General features: G+C 35.5%; 1 protein-coding gene across 1 annotated transcript in view; it reads left to right on the plus strand.

The window, feature by feature from the left end:
• LOC143238768 (adipokinetic hormone/corazonin-related peptide receptor variant I-like) overlaps positions 1 to 16708 on the plus strand; it is a 51221-nt gene extending 34513 nt beyond the window's left edge. Inside the window, exons 2-3 of the mRNA XM_076479294.1 lie at positions 7554 to 7758; positions 14349 to 16708. Coding sequence (XP_076335409.1) covers positions 7554 to 7758; positions 14349 to 14848 — 705 coding nt within the window. The 3' untranslated portion in view covers positions 14849 to 16708. The remainder of the gene's footprint in view (positions 1 to 7553; positions 7759 to 14348) is intronic.
• The last annotated feature ends 10869 nt before the right edge of the window (positions 16709 to 27577 follow it).

Consider the following 27577-nt stretch of genomic DNA (forward strand, 5'->3'; position numbering starts at 1 on the left):
TGAACCTTTTTTTTTAATGGTTTTAAACAATTAGAATTTCATATTATTGATGACTGATTATGAAAACTAGAAACAAATTAATTAATGATAAGAATATATGTTATTCACAAAAACAAACTCGGATATCAATAACTTTTAGATTTTAAATTACATCACAATAAATATAATTAATTTCCTTAATTACCTGATGAAATTACGGTTAAACGAGTTGTAAAAAATATTAAACTTGCCTGTGACACTACACGACTTTAAAGGGCAAAGGTCACTGCATTTTAAATGCACACCTATTTCTACATTTTTGCAACATGTAATCAAGCTAATAAAATCAAAACTATTGTCTTTTAACAATTTTATAGAGGAAACACCTCATACAGATGACCAGTTATCTTTACGTATCATACCAGAATGGAACTTTTGCTTTGTAATGACGAACTCTGGCTTATATGATAACGGAAAAACTGTTTTATCACGCGTGTGGCACCCCCAATTTCTCGAAGTTTTTATCCTGTGTGCATTTAGATTTGCAATAGGGATCACGATTTTCTCGTTTCATCTCCGTTTAGCGTCACTGAAAACTTTATTTTTTTTTCCATTCTCAGGTTTGACGTAATGAATATATCACACGCAGATCTAATGAACTGGCTTTACGAGTAATCGGCTAATTCTTGTTAAAGGTAACAGTTAATAACATACAAAAAACTATAACAAAAGTCAAGCTTGTCTCTTCCTGAAGGGCCCGGCATGGCCAAGCGTGTTAAGGCGTGCGACTCCTAATGTGAGGGTCGCGGGTTCGCATCCCCGTCACGCCAAACATGCTCTCTCTTTCAGCCGTGGGGGCGTTATAATGTGACGGTCAATCTCACTATTCGTTGGTAAAAGAGTAGCCCAAGCGTTGGCGGTGGGTGGTGATGATTAGCTGCCTTCCCTCTAGTCTAACACTGCTAAATTAGCACAGATAGCTCTCAAGTAGCTTTGTGCGAAATTCAAAAACAAACAAACAAACTCTTCCTGAAAGCTCTGAATTAAGTTACTTGGACGGTTTTAACCTGCTTTCTTATGAGAATGATAAAATCCTATAATCCGAGCGCTTTCAAAAGATGGACCTTTCTTTTTCGGGGATTTCTTGGATACAATACAGACAGACCATTGTGCAGCTTCATGATTAACAATAAACAAATAAACGTTTTTTTGTATTTAATTTAACTTAAGGAAAATCACTGATTGAATGGTACAGTCAAGTGTTATCGTTGATAAACTGGTTGCAAAATGAGTAGTAAGTTAGGAAGTGCTGTGAACCTTTGTACACACCAAAAAGTAATATTTGCCAGTAAACTCTCCCGAGAAAATATATTCCATATACCAAATGGCAATATGTGAATATATGTTGCACTTAAGTAAATGCATACATATTGTCAATACTGGAATTCTAATTTCATATGTTGCTAATAATTCACATCTAGGATATTCACATAAAACTTCCACTATTCACCTTTAATATTGAGCTTATGGACAAGAAGAAAGCACCTGCCGCTAACTCTTGGGCTTCTCTAATCACACAGTAGCACTCTTGAGGTATCGTAATTTTTTTAGAAAAACACGCAACAAAGTTTTAGGTGGTAAATAAAAGAATTTTCTTCTAACATTCAGTTATAAATATACATGTGTAACTGCCTTATTAGAAAAGTTAAGTCTAATAGGATTGGATAAGTCATGTTTTTGTAACCGAATAACAGCTAAGTTAATAATATTGTTAAGATATTATAATTTTGAATGGTTTGAAACTGAGTTAAATTCTAATTTAGATTTAGAAGTTACGTAAATGTCGAGATATATTAAATATATGGTACTTGTCATCAATACTGATACACACAGTTTTTTTTTAATAGAAATACAACGGAATTTACGATAACGGTTATTTCAAATAACGTTTTATATATAACTGTTTTGCAAACAATATTTATTCCTCTGTCCAGTCTGCAGCTTTCTGCACATCTTATCGATGGTTCACGATGAGGGAATTAATTTTGAGTTGATTTTAGTACAATTCACTAAAAAGGGAACTAGCTAGCTCTGTGTTCTTTCTCTGCAGACCACACGCCGAGTTTTCCACTGCCGAAGTGGCTTATAATGTTCGAAATTCATAAGCGTTTCTCGTCAAATATCTGAAATTCCCGATTAATGAGCGTTAATCACAGTTATAAATCCAGCAGTTTATCGTATACCAACTGTTGAAAACCAATAATATATACTGTCTCTTGGCCCGTCGCGTTGGTTGCACTTATAAGCGTGAGGAGAGTTTCCAGAAATTTCAGCCTGCACAATAATACTGACGATACACTAGTGTTTACGTAAACGTATATAGAGAATCTCTAGAATCTTCTACAACTTTAGTGAATGGATGAAAATTTCGCAGTAAAGATTTAACAGTATAAATTATTTACATTTATAAATGTAAATTTAATTCAAACAAACATCGGTATTAAAACAGATATAATATAAATCCATTATAAATTCCTTAAAAATTTCAAACCAATCAGGTAAACGTTAATGCAATTGAATCTTCCCGTACGGCTTATAAGTGCGTTCGTGGTAAGTTTATGAGCAGCATTCTAAGTAACGTGATCCAAGTTGGACTGCTGCATAAGCTGACAAACCAGACGTGATCCAAGTTGGACTGCTGCATAGGTTGACAAACCAGACGTGATCCAAGTTGGACTGCTGCATAGGTTGACAAACCAGACGTGATCCAAGTTGGACTACTGCATAGGTTGACAAACCAGAAGACACTAATGTCGTGACCAGGTTGTCTATATACAGGCTGCGTATATTTCATTTACTTTCAAAATAAATGTCAAAGAATATGCTTATATGTGTGTGTGTGTGTATGAATTCTGCGAATGAAACGTGTGCTTTGCATACCGAAACGGCGCACAAATAAAACACTAACTCAGCCCCAACGCGAGCAGTGTGATTATTTTATTTGATAATGAAAGTGGACCTTTCATTAGCCCGTGTCCGGAATGCTAACCATTAGGTCACACCCATGCTGGAAAACTATTATCAGATTTATATATATGTAAAAAGGGCTCGTTTGGCTTGATAACATTTTTTTTACGTAGCTCCTCTACGAGCCGTTTTTATATATAGATTTTTCTCTACAAGTGGGTTTTCGCGACATCACTAATTATCAAATTTCTACTATGAACCAGCATAAAGTGGAAATGACTTTGTATTTGAAAACTACAACAGTACTACTGAGAAAAATGTCTTCGTTCAAAAATTAATTACAAAATTAAACCTTGGATTAAGATTTCAAGACGATAACTGTAATTATAATCGTAATATAACTGTCGTCTGTTAAAGGATTTTATTATCCATAATAATTTATGTGGCTCTCGATTCTTTGTGACATTTTGTTTTTCAATGTTCGTTTCTAAACGCCAATTAACGTGCTACTATTTGGTATTAATTATAGGAAGGTATTTTTAAAAGATAGCTTTCAAAACTTTAATACGAAGTATAGAAAGAGAGATTTCGTATATGTTAGGTCTTAAATTATTTTTGATATCTGTGAATAATACAGTCTCGCGTAGGCACAACTTTAATTAAATATAAGGTGTAATACAGTCTCGCGATGGTACAATTTTAATTAAATATAAGGTGTAATACAGTCTCGCGATGGTACAATTTTAATTAAATAGAAGATGTAATACAGTCTTGCGGCCCGGCATGGCCAATCGTGTTAAGGCGTGCGACTCGTAATCCGAGGGTCGCAGGTTCGCATCCCCGTCGCGCTAAACATGCTCGCCCTTTCAGTCGTGGGAGCGTTATAATGTTACAGTCAATCCCACTATTCGTTGGTAAAAGAGTTGCCCAAGAGTTGGCGGTGGGTGGTGATGACTAGCTGCCTTCCCTGTAGTCTTACACCGCTAAATTCGGGACGGCTAGCACAGATAGCCCTCGAGTAGCTTTGTGCGAAATCCAAAAAACAAACAAATACAGTCTCGTGTTGGCGCAATTTTAATTAAATAAAAGTTGTAATACAATCCGCATTGAAGCAATTTTAATGAACTAAAAGGTGTAATACAGTCTCGCGTTATTAATTTTGGATTCGAATATCTTAATCATAATAGTCAGCATTTTTTACATGAAATAAACAGATTTATTTAAATGTTTATCACACTGAAAATGAAGACGTATCAAACGACAGCTCAGAAAAATTAATAATTTAATTATTAATGCTTTTAATACATTTCAAAGTAATAACAAGTAACTAATACATTTCAAAATAATAACAAGTAACAAATACATTTCAAAGTAATAACAAGTAACAAATACATTTCAAAGTAATAACAAGTCACTAATACATTTCAAAGTAATAACAAGTAACAAATACATTTCAAAGTAATAACAAGTAACAAATACATTTCAAAGTAATAACAAGTAACAAATACATTTCAAAGTAATAACAAGTCACTAATACATTTCAAAGTAATAACAAGTAACTAATACATTTCAAAGTAATAACAAGTAACTAATACATTTCAAAATACTAACAAGTAACAAATACATTTCAAAATAATAACAAGTAACAAATACATTTCAAATCTGTTTTTCTTCGAAACAATTGATCATTTCAACAAAACAAAATTTAAAATCGTGGACTCCCTCATTAGTACAGTGGTAGATGTGCGGAATTACAACGCTAGAAACCGGGTTTCGATACCCGTGGTGGGCATAGCAGAGGTAGCCCATTGTGTAGCTAAAATACTTTAAACGTGGCATACACATCAGTAGTTAATAGATTCGAAAGATTCATTATTATATACCAATTTGCCTGAAAACTGATAACACTATGTAACACAAATTTTGTAACTGGATAGTATGTGTTATAACACTATGTAACACAAATTTTGTAACTGGATAGTATGTGTTATAACACCATGTAACACAAATTTTGTACCTGGATAGTATGTGTTATAACACTATGTAACACATATTTTGTACCTGGATAGTATGTGTTATAACACTCACTATGTAACACAAATTTTGTACCTGGATAGAATGTGTTATAACACTATGTAACACAGATTTTGTACCTGGATAGTATGTGTTATTTCTTAATTGCTTATGTTGTAAAAGTACAGAAAATGGTCATTATTCCCTTCAAACTTTGCTTTTGTAACCTGAATGATGAAATTTAGAAATTAACTTATTTTCTATGTAAAAACGGGCAAATTTGCACATTTCGATTTACATAAGGTCTGAATAAAACAACATATGAATTAAGATTTACATGTATTTATACTAAAGTTATACAAATATGTTTAGAAGTGAGTAGTTTTTCGAGATTTGCGACTGTAATGTAAATAACTTTCACGTATAAGCCCCCAAATATTGTATCCCATCATGCTTTCGTTATACGCTCCTTGGTAGCAGTGTTCAAAGTCCAGTATATCTTGGTGGAAGCGCTCGCCTTGCTAATCTCAGTATGCTCCCATGTTCTCCTTGAATTTATCAAGATGAGCCTCAAGGATATAGACTTTCAGGGACATCCTGCAGCCCATTTTGCCGTAGTTCTTCACCAGTTCCACATAAGTTTCTGCCGTGTGATTGCCCAAGAAGCTCCGAACAACTGCGACAAAGCTGCCCCAATCTTTTTTTCCCCTCCTACTGAGCTTCTTAGGGAATTCTGTGCACTCCAGGATCTTCTTTATTTGTGGTCCAACGAAGACACCAATTTTGATCTTTGCCTCAGACAGTGTAGGGAAGAAGTCTTGAAGGTACTTGAAGGCTGCACACTCCTTATCAATAGCTGTGAGAAATTGTTTCATAAGACCCAATTTTATTGCAATGGTGGGAACAACACCTTCTGGAGGTCCACTAGTGGACCACATTTGACAATGTGCCACCCCCCACACATATACACACAAAGAACTCGCTCCATTGTGGCCAGTGCTTCCTGTTGTAGTGCGCTGGGGTGTCCCTGCTGTCCCAAAGGTAAAGATAACAGGGAAACTTGGTAAAGCACCTTTGGAGACCCATCAGGAATGCCACCATTTTGAAGTCTCCAATAACCTCCCAGTCATACTCAACATACTTCAAGACTTCTACCAAGGTCTTGACGCTGTTGTATTCTTCTTTGAGGTGCACTGAATGAGCCAGGGGAAGAAACGGACACTTATTCCCGTTATGGAGCAGCACAGCTTTGAGGCTTCTGGATGAGCTATCAATGAAAAGGCGCCACTCCTTCGGGTTACAAGCGGACATTATTGGTAAATAACACTTTCTGCCTAGGAACAAAAAAAAAAGGAAAAATTTTGTTACATAGTGTTATTAATAAAATACACAGCGTGAATGATGTATCTGACTAGTCAGAGACCAATGCTAAATATACCATGACTGGTTTGAATTGAATAATCAATTGATTATTCATAAAATACATAGTGTGACCAGTAGGTGCTGCATGGCCAGATGCTTAGGGCGCTCGATTCGTATTCTGAGGGTCGCAGGCTAGAATCCCCGCAAACTAAAAATGCTTGTCTTCTCAAACTTTAGACATTATAATGTTACGATCAATCTCTATTCTTTGGTAAAAGAGTAGCGGTAGGTGGATATGATTGGATGTCTTCCCTTTAGTTCATCACTACTAAGTTAGGGACGGCTAACGCAGATAGCCCTCTTGCAGGTTTGCGCGAAATTCGATTGTTTGTTTTCCAAACGAATAGTGGAATTGACCGTAACATTATTACGCTCTCACTACTGAAATGGCGAGCATGTTTGGTGTGACAGGGATTTGAACCCGCGACACTCGGATTATGAGTCGAGTACCTTAACCACCTGGCCATGCCGGGCCTCGAAGAACCTCTAGTTATATTATAACGGAACATAATTAGTACGTACGATATTGTATCCTGATGTATGTTGATCCCTAAAAATAATATTGGTTGTGAGTGGTGATGACTACCCGCTTCTGCCTAGTCTGACATTGCCAAATTAGGACGGCTAGTGCAGATAGCCCTCGTGTAGATTTGGGCGAAATTTGAAAAAAAACAACAACACAATTACAAACAAACAAGAAACCAGTACTAATCTACGATGATTGGTTTGCATTTAATCAGCGGCCCGACATGGCCAAGCGTGTTAAGGCATTCGACTCGTAATCCGAGGGTCGCGGGTTCGAAGCCCGATCGCACCAAACATGCTCGCCCTTTCAGCCGTGGGAGCGTTGTATTGTGACTGTCAATCCCACTATTCGTAAGTAAAAGAGTAGCCCAAGAGTTGGCGGTGGACGGTGATGACTAGCTGTCTTCCCTCTAGTCTTACACTGGCAAATTAGGGACGGCTAGCGCAGATAGCCCTCGAGTAGCTTTGCGCGAAATTGAAAACAAAGAAAACAAAGCATTTAATCATCAACTTATTACTCATGTAATACAGACTGATGCAATATCATTGTTTTATTACAACACAATTGTGAGAATTTCCTTTCGTAGAATTACTATTGTTTTACTTTTCATACTATTAATGACACATATTTTTTTTTCCTTTTCCAGTGCGTGTTGTTCAAGGTACAACATCATCCAGATTTTCCAGAGTATACGCAGTGCGTAACTTTTGAGTTTCTATCGGATCCTTGGCAGGATCGAACATATAACATCTTCTGTATTCTAGTCCTGTACGGTGTTCCTTTGATTATCATAATTTACTGCTACTCCAAGATTCTGTGGGTAATTACTCGACGATCCCGAGACAACGAAGGTAATTATAAACATCTAGTTTGTGTTTTCCACGTTTGATAAGATATACACATTTCATTATAATACGTCATCATTATGTAATGTTCAGATATAAGAAGTAAAACAATACGTTTTTGAGTCGCGTGGATCCATAAAATGCGGATTTCGACAGTAATACCCGTTTAAGTAGGAAATTAATACACTCTAGAACGAACGAATCAAACGAAACTGTAAGTATATAGGGATGTATGCTGTTAGCCAGCTAGGTTAAGGCGTTTGACTTGTAAGCTGAGGGTCGAGAATTCGAATCCCCGTCGCACCAAACATGCTCGCCCTTTCAGCTCAAGAGTTTGCGGTGGGTGGTGATGTCTAGTTGTCTTTCTTCTAGTCTTACGCTGCTAAATTAGGGACGGCTAGTGAAGATATCCCTCGTGTAGCTTTGCCCGAAAGTCCAAAACAAACAAAGAAATAAATAATGTATATTGTTATATTTGTTATTCCTACAACTGCCGTTTTTTTTAAAGAAACTAATAACTGGCCGTTGCTCTCACTAGATGGGCTGTATGTATTGTGCTCAGAACGGGTATCGAAACAGGAGTTTAGAATTATAAGCGTTCGGACTTATCGATAAAAAGCTAAAAGTTGAAAACAAAATTGGAACAACCAAAAAAAGAGGAATTTATTTTCAGTTTCCATAAGAAACGTCAACAATTCCTACGATTATTAAATTCTTCCAAACACAAAACTATAAGAAAAATAAACAGGAAACCAGCAAATACGTAGTATGATAGTATAACATAAAATCTTGAATAAGTTCTGTTTGTCAATATCGTATTTTCTGAGTCGTTGAAAAAATCTGAATTATTAGTTCTGTTCTTGTCCAGCATCCGATTAGTTTCTCTAACTGCAATTCTGACCTTTGACAATATTTCTAAGTATCCGCCAACTAGTACAGCGGTATGTCTTCGGATTCACAACGCCTGAATCAGCGGTTCGAATTCCCTCGATGGGCTCAGCCGATGTGGCTTTACTATAAGAAAGCACACACGCACTCTCTCTAAGTAGGGGCTGTAAAGGTTTTAATTTTTTTTTTAATAGCGCTGTAACACTCTTTTATGTCTCTACATAGACCTAAAATACCTTGTCATTTTTTTTATTTTAATAAAGTATCCAGTATTATGACAAATTACTATCTCTTCTGTGAGAACTGTAGGGATATCGAAGGAGAGAATCATTTCTTCACGTTTTGTTCGTAAGTTTCCGAACATTTCCTTGTGAGGCCTTTAGAAAAGAAAACAAAAACATATAACTTTTCCCTGTGACACATTTGTTTTTACACAATCCTGTCAAATTATTTTAGGTTATTATAGCATGTAGTTAGGTTTAATAGAGATTCCACCCCATTGGCTCAGTGACAGGCTGATAAAAATTAAGTTTCGATACCTGTAGTGAGCAGAGCCCATATAGCTCACTGTGATCCTTTTTGCTTAGCGACAACCAAACCAAATTAATAGACATTCATCTCTACTAAAACCTGTATCAATTGTGACTATAGTTTGTAATTTCACGCATCGTATAACTTCTATTCGTGGCTTTAGTTTATTTATCAATTTATAACTGGATAACTTCTTCATAACCCTTATTCTCATGACGATTTGATTTACATTTGATAATACTTTGATTCAACATCGATCTTGTCTTGTGACTTTAGGTTAGTTATAGTGTTTGAATGAAACTGTGACATCGTGTTTCTAAAACTTAAATTATAATTCAAATACCGAATATCTATTGTTTTCCTCTTTTCTCTCATTATTTATCTTTAATCAATTGTAAAGAAAAAATCAAATTTCCTTTGTTTGAACTCTTTGTTTTGAATAATCCAGAAATGATGAAATAAGTAAAAATATTCAACCTTTAAAAATGTACATTAATTTACTGTATAAATACTGAATTCTAAACACCACATGTTTCAGTGAAAAAAAATCCACCATCTTCAAGAGGTTAAAGATCTCCCTATCTCTTGAAAATGTTGGTTTTCTCACCGAAACTTGTAGAGTTTTTAATTGTATACTTATGCATATTATGCATTCTTTAAACGTTAGGTGTCTCTCTTATTTCATGAAATCTGTGCATAAGAATGATCATAGAATATATTTAGCGAGGAATGTTGTAACTATAAGAAATCTAAAGATATCTTATTGAAACACTTTATTATAACACCTAATTACACCTATTATTACACCTAATTAATGCTTCGTAAGACATTTTAGTTTAGTTAGTTTGTTATCACCATTAAATTACATCCAGGAACATAGGGCCACAATCGCTTGCGGATTCTTCAACAGGTATTTAAGTGAGTAGGTTGTTAGCCCACTGCACCGAGCCGTCCCTAATTTAGCAGTGTAAGACTAGAGGGAAGGCAGCTAGTCATCACCACCCACCGCCAACTCTTGGGCTAGTCTTTTACCAATGAATAGTGGGATTGACCGTCACATTATAACGCCCCACGGCTGGGAGGGCGAGCATGTTTGGCGCGACGCGGGCGCGAACCCGCGACCTTCGGATTACGAGTCGCACGCCTTACTCGCTTAGCGATGAGAGGCTCGTAAGATATTTACTTTTCATTTAAATATTCTCTCATGAGGAACTCTGAACGTATGTCTTTCAGAATTTCATCTTGTTCCAATAATCACAAGGCTCAGTATTTGTCTATGTAAGTCGGTAATCTGTGATTTTAGTTCGAATATTTCAATTTATATGCATGAATATAAACATTACATTTATATGTTGATTTAACTAAATCATAATTCCTATAGTTTCTTTTGGTGAGGGAATCAGACAGTGTATAATATTTTTCTTGGTCTAACTTTGCTGTGTTCTTATTTGCTGGTTGTATAAATGTATAAAATATTATTGTTAAATAAATGTAGACCTCTGTTAGTATATTCAACGTTTTGTTCACAATTTCTTCTTGGATTTTCTTAATGAGTCGTTACTTGTAGCCACCAAGAGATGTAGGTACACTATCCAAACTTCTTACGTATCTTTACCTTAAGACGTGTGGGTGTTTGTTTTTTTAATTTGTGGAAAAGATATTTATCTATGATGTTGTTCGATAGTTTTTTTAAGAATGATATGGAACACTTTTTTATAACCTAGTGATCGGCTTATGAAAATAATGAAAGTTTAAAAAGCTATTTTACTAAAGACGTCTGAATATTTCCTGAGCTGTTGTTATTGTCAAGCGCGTAATTTTCCTTTATATTGAAATGTATGCGTTATATGCGCTAGTCGTCCCTAATTTAGCAGTGTAAGACTAGAAAGAAGGAAGGCAGCTAGCCATCACCACCCACCGCCAACTCTTGGGCTACTCTTTTACCAACGAATAGTGGAATTGTCCGTAACATTATAACGCTCCCCCACGGCTGAAAGGGCGAGCATGTTTGGTGTGATAGGGATTCGAACCCGCGACCCTTAGATTGCGAGGCGATCGCTTCTAACCACCTGGCTATTATGCCCTATTAATAAAGATGTCTTTACGTAATGCAATTGAACCAAAATAGTTCGAAGACTAATGACAAATTACTTGATATCCCTTCTTTAAATAATTGTGGATGAATACCAGTAACGTTACTTATTTACTTAAACATATTTTAAAGTTATGACGGACGTGTATCATTGAAAATTGAAAATCTTTCTATCCTCTTATTGGTTAATTTATGATATTACAAACTGTAGTTCCCACCTTTCAACATCTCACAACAAATTATGTCAATGATCATATATATGTAAAAACGGCTGGTTTGGGTTGAGAAAATTTTTATGTAGAGGAGCGAACAACTTTTCGACCTTCTTCGGTCATCATCAGGTTCACAAAGAAAGAAAGAGGTAACTGACCGATAGCTGACCACATGTTTGAAGGGAGTTGTGTAATTGAATGTAGCAATGTAGAGGGCGTGCTTAGATGTTGGATTATATTTATTAATATAGGTACAGAGAACACAAAAAGTGATCTTCACACGTTTTCAAACACTACAAATCAAACGAACACAACATAACCATAAAAGACACCTAAATACTAAATAAAGAAACAAACATAAACAAACGCAAAATTAAAGAAGCCTTACTTGTACAACTCAAGCCCAAAGTAAACCAATACAAAGGAACACCTTTATACTTATATTAAGTATACTTGTGGTCAGCTATCGGTCAGTTACCTCTTTATTTCTTTGTGAACCTAACGATGACCGTGGAAGGTCGAAACGTTGTTCGCTCCTCTACACAGTGCTTTCTCTATCCATACCAGCCGTTTTTACCTATATATTTTTCTTTACAAGTGGGTTTTCTCGTCATCACGGATTATTATGCCAACGTAATATACTTCTTGGTATAAATGTGGGCTTGAACTTTCTTTTTCACGCACAAACTTTTTAAACTTTTTCACATTTGATAAAAGTGATTATTAGGGTATTAGTTTTGACATCTAGTGTAAACTATGTACATTTATGTCATATTATAGCTTTCTCAGCAACAACATTACAAATATCCTAGAGCGTGAAAGTCCACTTAGCGTCCTCGGACACTATTGTAACGAAAACGCTTAAGGTTATATATAATTTTCTAAGGAAATGAAAACAAGATATACAAAGAACGTTCACACTGATATTTGAAGATAAAAGACCAACACAGTCCCAAGAATAGACTGTTCCTCGAGATGAATTATTGTGCTTCACTTCGTTTATTATTCTAACAACGTTCGTATTAAGATGGTTTTGGTTCGAATTTCACGCAAAGCTACACAAGGATTATCTTCGCTAGCCGTCCCTAATTTAGCAGTGTAAGACTACAGGGAAGGCAGCTAGTCATCACTACCCACCGCAAAATCTTTGGCTACGCTTTTACCAAAGAATAATGAGATTGACCGTAACATTATGACACCCCAACCGCTGAAAGGGTGAGCATGTTTGGTGTGACGGGGATTAGGATTTGCGACCCTCAGATTACAAGTCTAATACCTTAACCCACCTGGCCATGCCGGGCCTCGTATTCAGATGCTTTTGATTCAGGGTCTATACAAGTTCCGTTTTTCATATAGTACTTATTTTCATATGTCACCAGGAAGATCCTTTGAGATGTTGGCCCGACATGATCACGTGGTCAGGGCGCTCGACTCGCGGGTTTGAATCTCTGTCCCAACCAAACAAGCTCATTCTTTTATCCATGGAATCGTTGTACGTTATGGTGAATCCCACTATTCTTTGGTAAAAAGAATAACCCAAGCGTTGGCAGTGGGTGGTGATGACTAGCTGCCTTCTCTCTAGTCTTTTACTGCTATAGTAGGGATGGCTGTCGTAGATAGCTCTCGTGTAACTTTGCGCGAAATTCAAAAAACAAACAAACAAACTTTCCGGATGTTGATTAGTACAAGTTCTTGTGACTTTTGTTGTAAAAGTTATTACTCAAGGTTTGCTATCCTTTCGTGGCTTAACAGTAAGCTTGATGGTTTATCGTGGTTGGCATGGCGCAGGTACCCACTGCTTAGGTTTTCTCTTGCTGAACCAACAAACGAGAGCCATGAGACATCATTGATTTTTACAGACTTGACACCTGATTGTTACAGATCTGAAAATGACCAGTTTAACAGATTTGTTTTTAATGTTTTGAAACTTATTTCTACGTCCTCCTGGTAGCTCAGATGTAATTTTGAGTGCGTATGACGCTAAACGTCAGGGTTCAGTATTTGTAGTGGCGATAGCATGTACAATTCATTGTACATTTTGGGACTTAACAACGTACAGTTAATCTTTCATACTAAAATATTGTGTAATTTCCGTATAGTTAGAGCTACTGAGCCGACAGAATACCAAGTAAACATCTAAGTTACTTAATTGGGTTTCATTGCTGCTTTTGGTTTTAAACATGAAGTCATCGAAGCGAAGTTTTACGTCAAGTTAACCAAAAACGTTTGCGACATGCGCATGGTCAGGTGGTTAGGACACTCCATCTAACGGTCGTGGGTTCGAATCCCGATACTATAGAATATGCTTGCATTTTCAACGTTGGGGTCTATCTCGCTATTCGATAGTGAGTGAGTAAGCCAAAAGTTCTATTCTTTCATCGTTAAATGTGGAAGGATAGCGCGGATAGCCCTCGTGTAACTGTGAAATTGTTAAAATTTGAAATTGAAAAAAAACAAAACAAAACAATTAGTACCAGTGCGTGAGGTCGTATTGACCGAGTTGGTAAACGTGTCAAATAAGTCTTAAAGATAAATTATTGAATTTTTTTATGTTATACTTAAAACCTTTTTCTGTAACACAACATCCACCATTGTTATTGGTGTTATCCCTCACGTGGCATTTAAAATCACTTTAAAAAGTCATATTTTATATTGCGTTTCGCATAGAATGAAACGGATTTTATTTAATTTTCAATTAAGTTTTATTGTCGTCACTTTTATGTTTCTTAGATCATGAAACTTATTTTCTTAACGCAAGAGACATTCTTATTTCTAGAACATCAGAGAAAAAGAGTTTGGAACAGATTGTTGATTTCCATTGTAAAACATAACGTTTTTTTTATATCATATGGAATCGATTTTATTTATTCTAGGGGACTTTTCCCAGGAGCAACATTTCCATGGACGTTTTCGACTTCGTAGATCCGACATGACCCGTATAGAAAGAGCCCGTACTCGGACCCTTCGAATGGCCATCACCATCGTTTCAGCTTTTTTCTGGTGCTGGACACCATACGTAGTCATGGTCCTTTGGCATCAAATCGATAGAGATTCGGCTAATAAACTGGACTCAAAAATCCAGTCATCACTATTTATATTTGCTGTATCCAATTCCTGCGTTAATCCACTTGTTTACGGAAGTTATGCTATCAACTTTAAACACCTCTTGAAAAACTGTTTCCTTGGTAACATTTGCCCCCGGAATTCTATTCGTTTTGGATCTCGACGCATGGCCTCAACTAACGGCACCAGAGCTACTCAGCTTGAACAACGTGACCAGTGTCCACCTCTAGCAATGACTGTCACTGTGAACTGTACTGGGACAAACCCTTTCTCCAAACTGCTCAATCACCAGCTTGACCGCCAAGTTTAGTTCCGCTCAACCTATAACATTGATCACTTTACGTATGTCAAATCTATCTTAAATTAAACATTTTCAGGTATCAAAACAAACGATTTGTTAAATTTTCAGTCACTAATCTGTTTAGTATTAAATTAAAGGAATAATGGACACACCGTTGTAAGTGTTAGTCTTAAGACATCTTAGGTTGTGCATTATTGTGTTATCTGGCACTATTTGTATTAACATTCAGTATTCAAGTAGATAGAGAATAAGTTGTTTTTTTTTAATTAAATGAATCCCTTGTCTGGTTCAGATATGAATTTACTTCAGGTGGAAAACGAAGGGTACATTTATGAAGCTTAGTTTGTGGTATAAATGTCATGTAAAACCGCATTGCTCTGATTGGATCGGGAAACAGAAGTATCGCTCGCACCTTACACTGAACAAAATGTTCATTTCGAGAGACTGAATATGGCCTGTATTAACGTAAACTGTGACAAAGTCGCAGGTTTAAGATATATACCAATACAAGAGATGGAACTACTTGTCTTCAGTAGATTGAATTTCGAGTGGAATTCAACTTGTTCAAAGAATCGAAGAATTTCACTTTTTGTACCTAATTCGTGAATAACTTGCAACATTTACCACGTCTGACTCGCAGAGCATTTTTTTAACAATAAGTAATGCCCAAGTATTTACGTATAAAGCAAGATATTGCATGTCCTTATTATAACTGTCAAGACAGAACGTCACGAATTACACGCGAGCTTCCCACGTGCAAAGTGAAGAATGCCAAACATTTGCCATTTCCGACATCTGTAACTCTAGTCTGTAAAGGGTATAACAGATCGTTTTACTAGTCTGGGAATATAGGTGTGTTAAAACTTGTCGTTCATGAGATACACATTTTGTTTCAATAAAAATAAAAATATGAATAATAGTCCTAGTAGCATATGTTTCATAGTTTTTCAACTGACAATCCGAATGACTTCGCAAAAAGGGAGGCTAAACAAATGACGTCATGGCTGTGCTTTACTGCTTGTGCAAAATACAGATAGTTTCCATTTTTCTACGCGACTGAGTTCGAGGAAAAAACAAAACAAACTTTCCTATACAAAGTTGTACAAAAGATTCCAAGCCCTCTGGTGTAATATTTATTATTTTTTCAAATAAAATATATTTTGTTTCTGCAACTATATTGCAGTGAGATACAAGCACCTGAATTTTCTGGAACGTTTGAATTACCTGCAGTAATTGTTGTTATTACGACGTTTGAAAGCGGAACTCTCCTTCCCCTGAACTTCCCATACTTCGTAGCGACACCTATATTGTACTTATTCGGTGAGACGTTATTTCGTCTACCATTAGAATTTGACGTATTCATAAAGATGTTTGTAATAAAGTGTTTGTAATTTACGATTAAAGTTTCTGTTTCCAACATGATAAAATATTTCCTGTTGCTGTTTCAAGTACTGGATTTAGACCATTAAATGTGTACGATCTGTAGTTCGAACTGTACACGAACAAATTTAATATACAACTGTGTATTGTTTTTCAAACAGTGAGTTTGGATCGGTAATTGTGCAATTTTCGTATTTGATGTGTACCAAGGGTAGTTTTTGAATAAGTAACTGAGTACTATTGTTTCAAGAAGTAGCTTTGGACCGGTAACTGTGCGGGTTTCGTATTCGAACTGCACACAAAGAGTTTTTTTTCTGTTTTTCAATATATAACTGAGTAGAAAATAAAATCTTAAAGACAGTTTGACTGGGTAATGAAGAAAACTCCATGATAAAACTTATGGAGTAAATCTTAAAGACAGTTTGACTGGGTAACGAAGAAAACTCCATGATAAAACTTATGGAGTAAATCTTAAAGACAGTTTGACTGGGTAACGAAGAAAACTCCATGATAAAACTTATGGAGTAAATCTTAAAGACAGTTTGACTGGGTAACGAAGAAAACTCCATGATAAAACTTATGGAGTAAATCTTAAAGACAGTTTGACTGGGTAACGAAGAAAACTCCATGATAAAACTTATGGAGTAAATCTTAAAGACAGTTTGACTGGGTAACGAAGAAAACTCCATGATAAAACTTATGGAGTAAATCTTAAAGACAGTTTGACTGGGTAACGAAGAAAACTCCATGATAAAACTTATGGAGTAAATCTTAAAGACAGTTTGACTGGGTAACGAAGAAAACTCCATGATAAAACTTATGGAGTAAATCTTAAAGACAGTTTGACTGGGTAACGAAGAAAACTCCATGATAAAACTTATGGAGTAAATCTTAAAGACAGTTTGACTGGGTAACGAAGAAAACTCCATGATAAAACTTATGGAGTAAATCTTAAAGACAGTTTGACTGGGTAACGAAGAAAACTCCATGATAAAACTTATGGAGTAAATCTTAAAGACAGTTTGACTGGGTAACGAAGAAAACTCCATGATAAAACTTATGGAGTAAATCTTAAAGACAGTTTGACTGGGTAACGAAGAAAACTCCATGATAAAACTTATGGAGTAAATCTTAAAGACAGTTTGACTGGGTAACGAAGAAAACTCCATGATAAAACTTATGGAGTAAATCTTAAAGACAGTTTGACTGGGTAACGAAGAAAACTCCATGATAAAACTTATGGAGTAAATCTTAAAGACAGTTTGACTGGGTAACGAAGAAAACTCCATGATAAAACTTATGGAGTAAATCTTAAAGACAGTTTGACTGGGTAACGAAGAAAACTCCATGATAAAACTTATGGAGTAAATCTTAAAGACAGTTTGACTGGGTAACGAAGAAAACTCCATGATAAAACTTATGGAGTAAATCTTAAAGACAGTTTGACTGGGTAACGAAGAAAACTCCATGATAAAACTTATGGAGTAAATCTTAAAGACAGTTTGACTGGGTAACGAAGAAAACTCCATGATAAAACTTATGGAGTTTCGACAAGACTGGACCTGACATGGTCAAGCGTGTTAAGGCGTGCGACTCGTAATCTGAGGGTCGCGAGTTCGCATCCCCGTCGCGCCAAACATGCTCGCTCTTTCAGCCGTGGGGCGTTATAATGTGACGGTCAATCCCACTATTCGGTGGTAAAAGAGTAACCCAAGAGTTGGCGGTGGGTGGTGATGACTAGCTGCCTTCCCTCTAGTCTTACACTGCAAAATTAGGGACGGCTAGCACAGGTAGCCCTCGAGTAGCTTTGTGCGAAATTCGAAAATAAACAAACAAATCGATAAGACTGTTCCCGCTGGTACAGCTGTAAATCTTTGAATCTACAACGCTAAAATCAGGCGTTCGATTCCCTGCGGTAAACTCAGCAGACAGTCTGCTGATGCGGCTTTGCTATAAGAAAAACACTCGACAAGATTATATAAACCTCCAAACTTTTATTTTCTAAGACGTGAGTTTCTCGTTATCAGTAACTGTGTGTTGTTTCAAACAATGACTTTCTGTTTAGGGCAGTGGTTCCCAACCTTTCTTATGCCCTGCACCCTTAAAAAAATATTAATATGTTCTCGCACCCCTCACAGTAATTATTTATTTAAGAATAAAGGTGAAGGTGGCCAAAACAAATGTTATCTCGCACCCCTGGTTGGGAACAACTGGTCTAGGGAATATATCTTTACAAATGTAATGAAATACAAATTTATAAAGATCTTATTATTACTATAACCTGGTGGAACTGTATTACTATATATATTGTTAATGTTGACGTATGACACCGTGACATATTAAATAATTTCATTTATTGTTTTCTTCCCTGTTCTGTAAATATTGGTTGTTGGTATGTGATGTGTGTATATACGTATAAATATATATTTGTACATATTTAACATATGTATATGTATAAATCTTGAAATAAAAGTCTTCTCACTGGTGACGTAATAAGCAAAGCATCTTGATTCTGTGAATATTTTTAAAGTTCCCCGCTTTATGATATATTAATGTTAGAAACAAAAACATGGAAATATTTCCTGTACAAAAATAAAATGTATATTCATTTCCATCTATTCCTTTATTTCCCCAAGTCGCATTGCTACAACGTTAGAAACTGAGTATTGATACCCGTTGTGGAAAGAGTACAAATGGCCTGGCATAACCAGGTGGTTAGGACGCTCGACTCGCAATCTGAGAGTCGTTAGTTCAAATCCCCGTCTCATCAAACATGCTCGTCCTTTCATCTGTGAGGGCGTTATGTGAAAATCATATCCCACTATTCGTTAGTAAAAGAGTAGCCCAAGAGTTGGCGGTTGGCAGTGATGGCTAACTGTCTTTTCTCTAGTTTTATACTGCTAAACTACGGAACGCTAGCGCAGATAGCCCTCATGTAGCTGTGCGCGAAATTGAAAAACAAACAAAACTAAAAAATAGAAAAATCTATCCTTTTACAAAGATTATTAACTAAAAAGCTTTATCGATTCCTTGATAGATTAATTACACGCAGTACTGATAACAAGTAAACTGGAACGGGCGACATCAGAACAAATTTAATATGTTTATACGTTAATGCGTTAGTTTAAAACTTTTATAAAATATGGGTTGACTCATTTGATTTAATTATTTTCGAATATACTTTCTAGTTATTTAAGTTTTTTTCACAGATTGGGTTATGTGCAATGAATTTAGCCCACGATATAGCATTCAAATGTGTGATATATATTTTAGAGAAAATGTCTTGGATTGAAATTCTTGTCACCAGGAAAAATAAGTACACAATTAGTTTAAAATGTTCGCAATGGGAACAAAAAAATGAATTTTTATATTTTCACTTCGTGACGCAGCTATAAGTTTACGGCCTCAGAACAATAAAATTCGGAGTTTGATTCCCTTCGGTGGTCACAGCGGATAGCCTAATGTGATCTGCTCTAAATCGCAATAAAAAAATATGTTTATTGTCACACACTACGATATAATAAATCTAATGTAGATATATTTTAGCTTATTTATTTATAAGTTATATATTTAAAATCAGTATCAGAAAAATCAGTGAATATGTTTACTCACAGCAAAGTCACATCGGGCTATTTGCTGCGTCCACCGAAGGGAATCGAATCCCTGATTTTAACTTTGTAAATCCGTAGACTTATCGCTGTGAGAGCGGGGGAAATCAGAAAATTACGTTAATTATGGTCAGTTATTACCCAAAAAAAATAATTTAATTATCAGAATTACTTTGTTTTTAATGTAACGTGTTCATCAGAGAGAAAAGAAATTGGGTGACGAAACGAAGATGGACAAACAACACAAAGATGATTAGTTGTATCTTCGTTAAAATAAAATATATTAATGACACAAATGAAAACAAATTTTGATTAAATATTGTCATACGTGTTGTTTAAACATTATATAAAAATGTACTCTTCAAAAAAAGAAACGCAAAAGGCAAAATTTGAGACATATTGTTAACAAGTTTATTCCGGGTAGTTCTGTATGACATGTGTGAAACTTTGCACATTCACTGCTGAACATCCAAAGTCTGCAAAGGCGAAGTCCACGCTCACTGGTTGAAGTTTAACGTCACTCAACGTCAATAACGAGTATGCCCTCCCTGAGCATCAATAACTGCTTGGCATCTCCTGCCCATGGAAGCGATGAGATGACGAATCACATCCTGTGGAATGGCTGTCAACTCAGCCTGCAAAGCTGCTGCAATCTGAGGTAGAGTCTGCGGTTGAGGTTGTCGCCATCGCAGACGTCGGTCCAACTCGTCCCAAAGATGTACGATGGGGTTTAAATCTGGTGATCTGGAGGGCCAGGGAAGAACGTTAATGTTGTGGTGTCTCAAGAAGACAGTGGTGAGTCGGGCTGTGTGAGGACGGGCGTTGTCATGTTGAAAAACGTCGTTGACGTTCATCATGATGGGTTGCACATGGGGCCTAAGAATCTCGTCGACGGTTGCGTACGGTCTGATCGGAAATCCTACGCAGCCCTGGTATGGTTGAGGCAGTAGACGTCGCAGTGGTGGTCCTATCCCGAAGGTGACGTAACCAGATGTAGCGATCTTGTGCGGGCGTGGTCATACGAGGTCTGCCAGATCGTGGACGGTCACAAGTTGATCCATGTTGTTGGTGACGATTCCATAGCCTTGTGATGGTGCTTGGGTAGACATTCACAGCTCTGGCAATATCTGATCGAGATTCGTCTGCTTCCAAGCGACCAATGGCGTTGTTGCGTTGTGCTTCAGTCAGTCTTGGCGTAACTGTATTGCGTGTCGGTGGCTTAACACTGAGCTATGGAAACCGAGAACCCGTCACTTTTATAGGGATGTTGCACTTGCAGAACATGCAGATCTCTCAAACAAATTTATTGGACACGAATGCGTTTTGGCGAAAAATCCGATGTTTTCCTCCGTTTTCAAAGTGCACAACTTTTATTGTTATTTTGGTCTGACAATCAGTGCCTTAACACGTGTAACATCACATACTCTGAGCTTGTAACGTTATTACATATATTTTTCTTTAAAATAACAAAAATATCCCTTTTGCGTTTCTTTTTTGAAGAGTATATATGTGTTCGTTAAGTTATAATTTACAACTTTCTATAGCATTTGTCTTTTCACAACAGAATATTGTAGTTATTTCTATCATTTTATAACATTTGTCTTTTCACAACTGAATATTGTAGTTATCTCTACCATTTTATAACATTTATAACCTGAATCCTCAGGTGGGTCTTATCTGCGCCACGAAGAAGAGAATTGTTTATTGGGTTTACCAGTGATATTCTGAGAGTTGCCGTTTTGTCTCACTAGTTTGATGGGGATGGAGGTCCTGCTTGTAGATTTGTATAGGATATAATATAGGAGCTTCTGTTATCTGCCTGCCATTTAACTTTACCCCTGCATGATCTACCTCACCGATCAATTACATTGTTGTTTGCCATCCATCTGTTGACCAGCCACTACAAGTTTTATTCAGTACAGTCTGTAAATCAGTTGCTAATATTATGGTGAAAGTTTTGTGGTTAATTAGTTTTGATAACTTGAACAAGATATTGCTTTTCAACTCCACCTATGTGCTGCTTCTAGGAAGCTTTATTTTCACATTAGTCTGATATGAATAGTTTATATATTAAATGATGAATGCCAATCTAGGTCTCTAGTGTACGAATCAATTGTGGCTAATATGGGACGTGACTGTCTACTAAACGTCTTAAGTAGGTGCGAAAATATTCTTTATGTTTGTTGTCTGACTATTTTCTACTCAGTATCACAATGTGTTATATCCATTTGAGGTTTGAAAAGGCCAAGCATTTTTCCACCAATAACTATATCCTGAGATACCTTTAAGACATGCTTTGTTCTTTTGGTTTCTGAAATGTCATTTTCGAACCATAAAGGAACAATGGCATGATGATGAAGGCATGATAATTACACTACAAGACCAAAGTGAATAATTTTATAAGTACTGATTGGTGTTCTACAATTTTACTAATGGTGGACAGGTGTTACAGGATTTTTATGGGAATGGCTGAAATACATCCCCTGACCAGTTTCAATCCATTAATTTTAAACTAGAGATATATTTCGTATCTTTCCAATTTCATGTAGCTTCATAAAACTGATACTGATCATTGGTAGTACATAATCAGGGAAAGAACTGTCTTTTGGATTTAACATTTTGTAAAGTGGAAGATACCTCATCATTTGTACAGAAGAAGATTTATTAGAACAGCAAATGACGTTTTTCAGCTCTGCTTCAAATTGTATTCCGTAGGTTGACGTTTTATGTCTCTCTGGTTGTCTGGTTTCTACCAAATAAATAGTAGAGCTTGAGGAGCTGTGGTTTTGACAAAACTGATTTATGTGTTATTTTACCATCTGCTCACTCGTTTAACAGATGGTTGCAACTATCACTTTTGCTAGAGTCTCTGCTTTACGCCATGTGTTAGTGAGTAACTACAACCACACACAGTGATGCTATTTTTGGTTGTATTTTTTTACTATTTTTTTCTCATTGTAGATCTTGGAACTTTGTTATCTACCTGAAAAAATGTTCGAAACGTTACACAAATAGACTTCTTTTATCCGGTGTTTTCATTATTTTTATCTCAAAGTTTTTCACCACCAGGCTACTCCATCTTACATCGTTTTAACTTTCTTTTGTTTGTTGGACTCTAGACGTGACAGTCTTATTAAAATATTAATATATAATTCAGTACAGACAAAACATTATTTCTTTTATTTTCCAATCAACAGCAAACTAACTATTGTCGTCCATAAGTCCGACTGATAAAAAAAAAAAAATGCAAAGAATATAAACCGAAACATTTTGGTTTATGTCAAGGCAACCTCAAAGATATTTATTTATTATGTATTTTTAAAAGACAAATGAAAATGTTAATCCATTTTCTAAATTTAAACGTAGATTACTAGTTGGTTCTTATTAGCTGATCTCTGGCCTCAGTCTGTAAATGAACAGACTATTTGACAGACTGACATTTTCTAATGAAGCACAAAACTACACAATGAATTATCTGTGCCCTGTTCACCACGAGTACCGAAACCCGGTTTCTAACAGTGTCAGTCCGCAAACATACAGTGCTATACTACTGGGGGCCGAATAAATGTTTTTAATGTTAATATCATATTAGTTTGGTAAATTTCTGATATAAACTTAAAACTGGGAAGTCATATAGAAAAACCAGGCTTATTAATTAACTCTGCCCACCACAGGTGTTGAAAGCCAGGTTCCAACATTGTAAATTTTGCAGACATATCGCTGTGCCACTAGTTTAAATTTATCAATGGATTCGCTATGGTATTAAAACGAATGCAATGGAATATTACGTCACATTCATCTGGGTGTTCGATTACACTCAACTTAGTAAGGGTTCTAAAATTTTCATGTTTTTTCACACAAGTTCAAAATGTTTTTTGAGAGAAACCAAAATAACTCTGCTAATAGTATGAAAAATCAGTTTTGTAAAATATGTTTAGTGCATTTAATGTAGGAAATTGATCTTCAAACCAAAAATATTATTGAGCCACAATTAGGTTTTAAAATACACCTCGGCCATATTATGGACAAACCTCTTGAAACGAAAGAAACTTAACGTGGTAACTTCTATCATTAAAGATGAGAAAGTATGATATTCTAAGTAAAGGACTGTATCAAAAAATTACACCATCAGACGGTCTTTCAAGAGTTTCTATGGCTATAAAGATGAATGTCCATTACGACTTATAGTCAATATAATTGAAATTTACAACCGTGATTTAGATGAATGTCCGTTACAATTTATATGTTTTAATATTGGAACTTATAACAGTGGTATAGATGAATGTCCATTACGACTTACAGTTCCTAATATTGGAACTTAAAATCGCGCTTTAGATGAATATCCTTCACGACTTACTATTACTAATGTTGGAACTGACACAGGTGCTTCAGATGAATGTCCATTACGACTTATAATTCCTAACATGGAAAGTTACAAGTATGCTTTAGATCAATTTCTGTTTCAACTTATAATTCCTAATATTGAAAATTACAACTGAACTTTAGAAGAAAGTCCATTACGACTTTAAGTCCTAATATGGAAACTTACAACTGTGTTATAGATGAATGTCCATCACGACATATAGTTCCTAATATTGGAACTTACAATCGTACTTCATATAAATGTCCATTACAACTTATAGTTTCTATTACTTTTACTTACAACCGTGCTTTAGATGAATGTCCATTACGATTTATAAGTTTTAGTATTGGAACTTATAACCAAGCCTTAGATGAATTTCTATTACGTCTTATAGTACCTAATATTGAAACATAGAACTGAGTTTTAGATGAATGTCCGTTACGAGTTATAATTCCTAATATTGAAACTTACAACTGTGCTTTAAAAATGTCCATTACGACTTATAATTCCTCCTCTTGGAACTTACAACTGTAGTTTATATGAATGTTAATTAAGACTTGAAATTCCTAATATTGGAACTTATAACCGTGGTATAGATGAATGTCCATTACGACTTATACTTCCTGACTCTGAAAGTTACAATTGTGCATTAGATAAATGCCCATTATGACTTTTAGTTCCTAATACTGGAACTTAAAATCGCGCTTTACATGAATATCTTTTCGACTTACAATTACAAATGTTGGAACTTACAAAGGTGCTTTAGATGAATGTCCATTACGACTTATAGTTCTTAATATATGAACTTAAAACTGTGCTTTAGATGAATGTAGATTATGACTTATAATTCCTAATATTGAAACTCACAAATTTGTTTCAGATGAATGTCCATTACGACTTTTGGTTCCTAGTATTGAAACTTACAACCATGCTTTAGATGAATGTCCGTTACGACTTATACTTCCTAATACTGAAAGTTACAACTGTTCTTTAGATAAATGTATATTACTATTTATAGGTTTAATATCAGAACTTATAACCGTTCTTTAGATTAATGTCAATTACGACTTATAAATTTCTAGTATTAAAGTTGTCCATTTGAGCTAAAAATGATTGTCCATTTCGTCTCATTATTCCTCATATTGAAACTTAAAACTGTGCTTCAGATGAATGTCCATTTTAAATTATAGTTCTTAATTTTAGAATTTAAAATTGTGCTTTAGATGAATGTCCATTTTAAATTATAGTTCTTAATTTTAGAATTTAAAATTGTGCTTTAGATGAATGTCCATAACGACTTATAGTTCTTAATATATGAACTTAAAACTGTGCTTTAGATGAATGTAGATTATGACTTATAATTCCTAATATTGAAACTTACAACTGTGTTTTAGATGAATGCTCATTACGACTTATAATTCTTCATGTTGGAACTAACTGTGTTTTACATGAATGTTCATTACGATGAACCTTACGATGACCGAAAAAGGTCGAAACGGTGTTCGCTCCTCTGCATAAAAAATTTTCTCAACCCAAAGCAGCCGTTTTAGCATGGATATTACGATTTATAGTTCTTAATATATGAACTTAAAACAGTGCTTTAGATGAATGTAGATTACGACTTATAATTCCCAATATTGAAACTTACAACTGTGTTTTAGATGAATGTCCATAACGATTTATATGTTTTAATATTGGAACTTATGACCTTTCTTCAGATGAATGTTCATTTCGCGTTATAGTTCCTAATAGTTCCTATTGTGTGTCAAACGCCTTTATTATGAAGTCATGCCAGACCATCTACTCACTAGAAACTAAAAGTTCGTTTTTATTTTTAAATAATGAACAATATTATGAATGATATTTAGAAAACTGTCGAACTTCGCAATTATTATTACACATAGCAGAAGATACTCTATTCTAATCTATCTATTTCACAATATGCAACTACTTTAAATCAGTACGAAGAAATTGTATCAAAGAAAATGACTTTAAGTAAATTTATCGAGTCACTTAATTAGTAGAGATTTTTTACCACCTAATGTCAAGAAACAACTTTTTCTAAAGTTTAAAAGTAATGAAAGAGTTGAAAAAAGAAAACACAGAAAATATATTTTTAGGGCTAACAAATGACATAAAGTGTGCATGCAAACTTTGAACCTAGTTTGTCTTGTTAACAACTTATCTGTTCTAAGATAGCTGCGTTTCTAGACCTCTGTTAGCATGTTCAGAAATGTCGATCTCCCGTCGTGGTGTGATAAAATCAAATTGTTTCAAATGACGACAGGAACAATGGTGAGAATAATTTACGTGTAATGTTTTAATCTCTTATATCTAAAACGTTGTTTTAGGCTACGCGCAGCCTTGGATATAAACGAAAATCGTGCACATAATAGTAGAAGGGAGACAAGGTTTAGTGAATGCCTTTTTTTCACTCAATATGTAATACGTAAGACAAATATTTTGGTGAACAGATTTCAAATATATGTCTGCTTAGAATTAATTTGCAAAATAAACGATTAAAACGTTATAGAGAAATAGCGAATGATATTATCTTAAAGTGAAGATGGAACACACAGACAGTGTTTAGTTAGACTAAGAAAACACACCTGCATACTAATAATTATTTAAATACATGTTATTCTCATATATGTGAATATATATTTGAAACGCTTTGTTCAAAGTTTGTATTTTGAATATAAACAAAAGAATGAAATATCATTGATATTATTATGTACAGAATGCAACTATGTTGAATACAGGAAGAAACTTATGCTTCACGTGCGATATATATATATATAGCGCGTAAGGCGTGCGACTCGTAATCCGAGGGTCGCGGGTTCGCGCCCGCGTCGCGCCAAACATGCTCGCCCTCCCAGCCGTGGGGGCGTTATAATGTGACGGTCAATCCCACTATTCGTTGGTAAAAGAGTAGCCCAAGAGTTGGCGGTGGGTGGTGATGACTAGCTGCCTTCCCTCTAGTCTTACACTGCTAAATTAGGGACGGCTAGCACAGATAGCCCTCGAGTAGCTTTGTGCGAAATTCCAAAAAACAAACAAATATATATATATTTTTAGGCTTAATATTTGTGTTTGAATACAATACGTTTGTAGAGTTTCAACACTGTGCCTGTAGTTTAAGTGATTAAAACAATTAAGTGGCTTGATTAAACTTTAGGTTCGTTGAGTTCTGAACGAATCTGATGGCCGTGCGAGGCGTTTCAGTGGCAGTGAGGTTAAGCCAAAGCGAGTCCAACCTATTCCACAACACGTGATAACAACCGCACGCCGCCAGCACAAGAGACACTTCGAGCTGAATGGTCTAATCAAAAACGGAAAACCGACCGACTTATCTAATAAAATATACCACATCTTGTGACGCTTTCC

Source organism: Tachypleus tridentatus, chromosome 2 (genome assembly GCF_004210375.1).
Source record: "Tachypleus tridentatus isolate NWPU-2018 chromosome 2, ASM421037v1, whole genome shotgun sequence".
Taxonomy (NCBI): domain Eukaryota; kingdom Metazoa; phylum Arthropoda; class Merostomata; order Xiphosura; family Limulidae; genus Tachypleus; species Tachypleus tridentatus.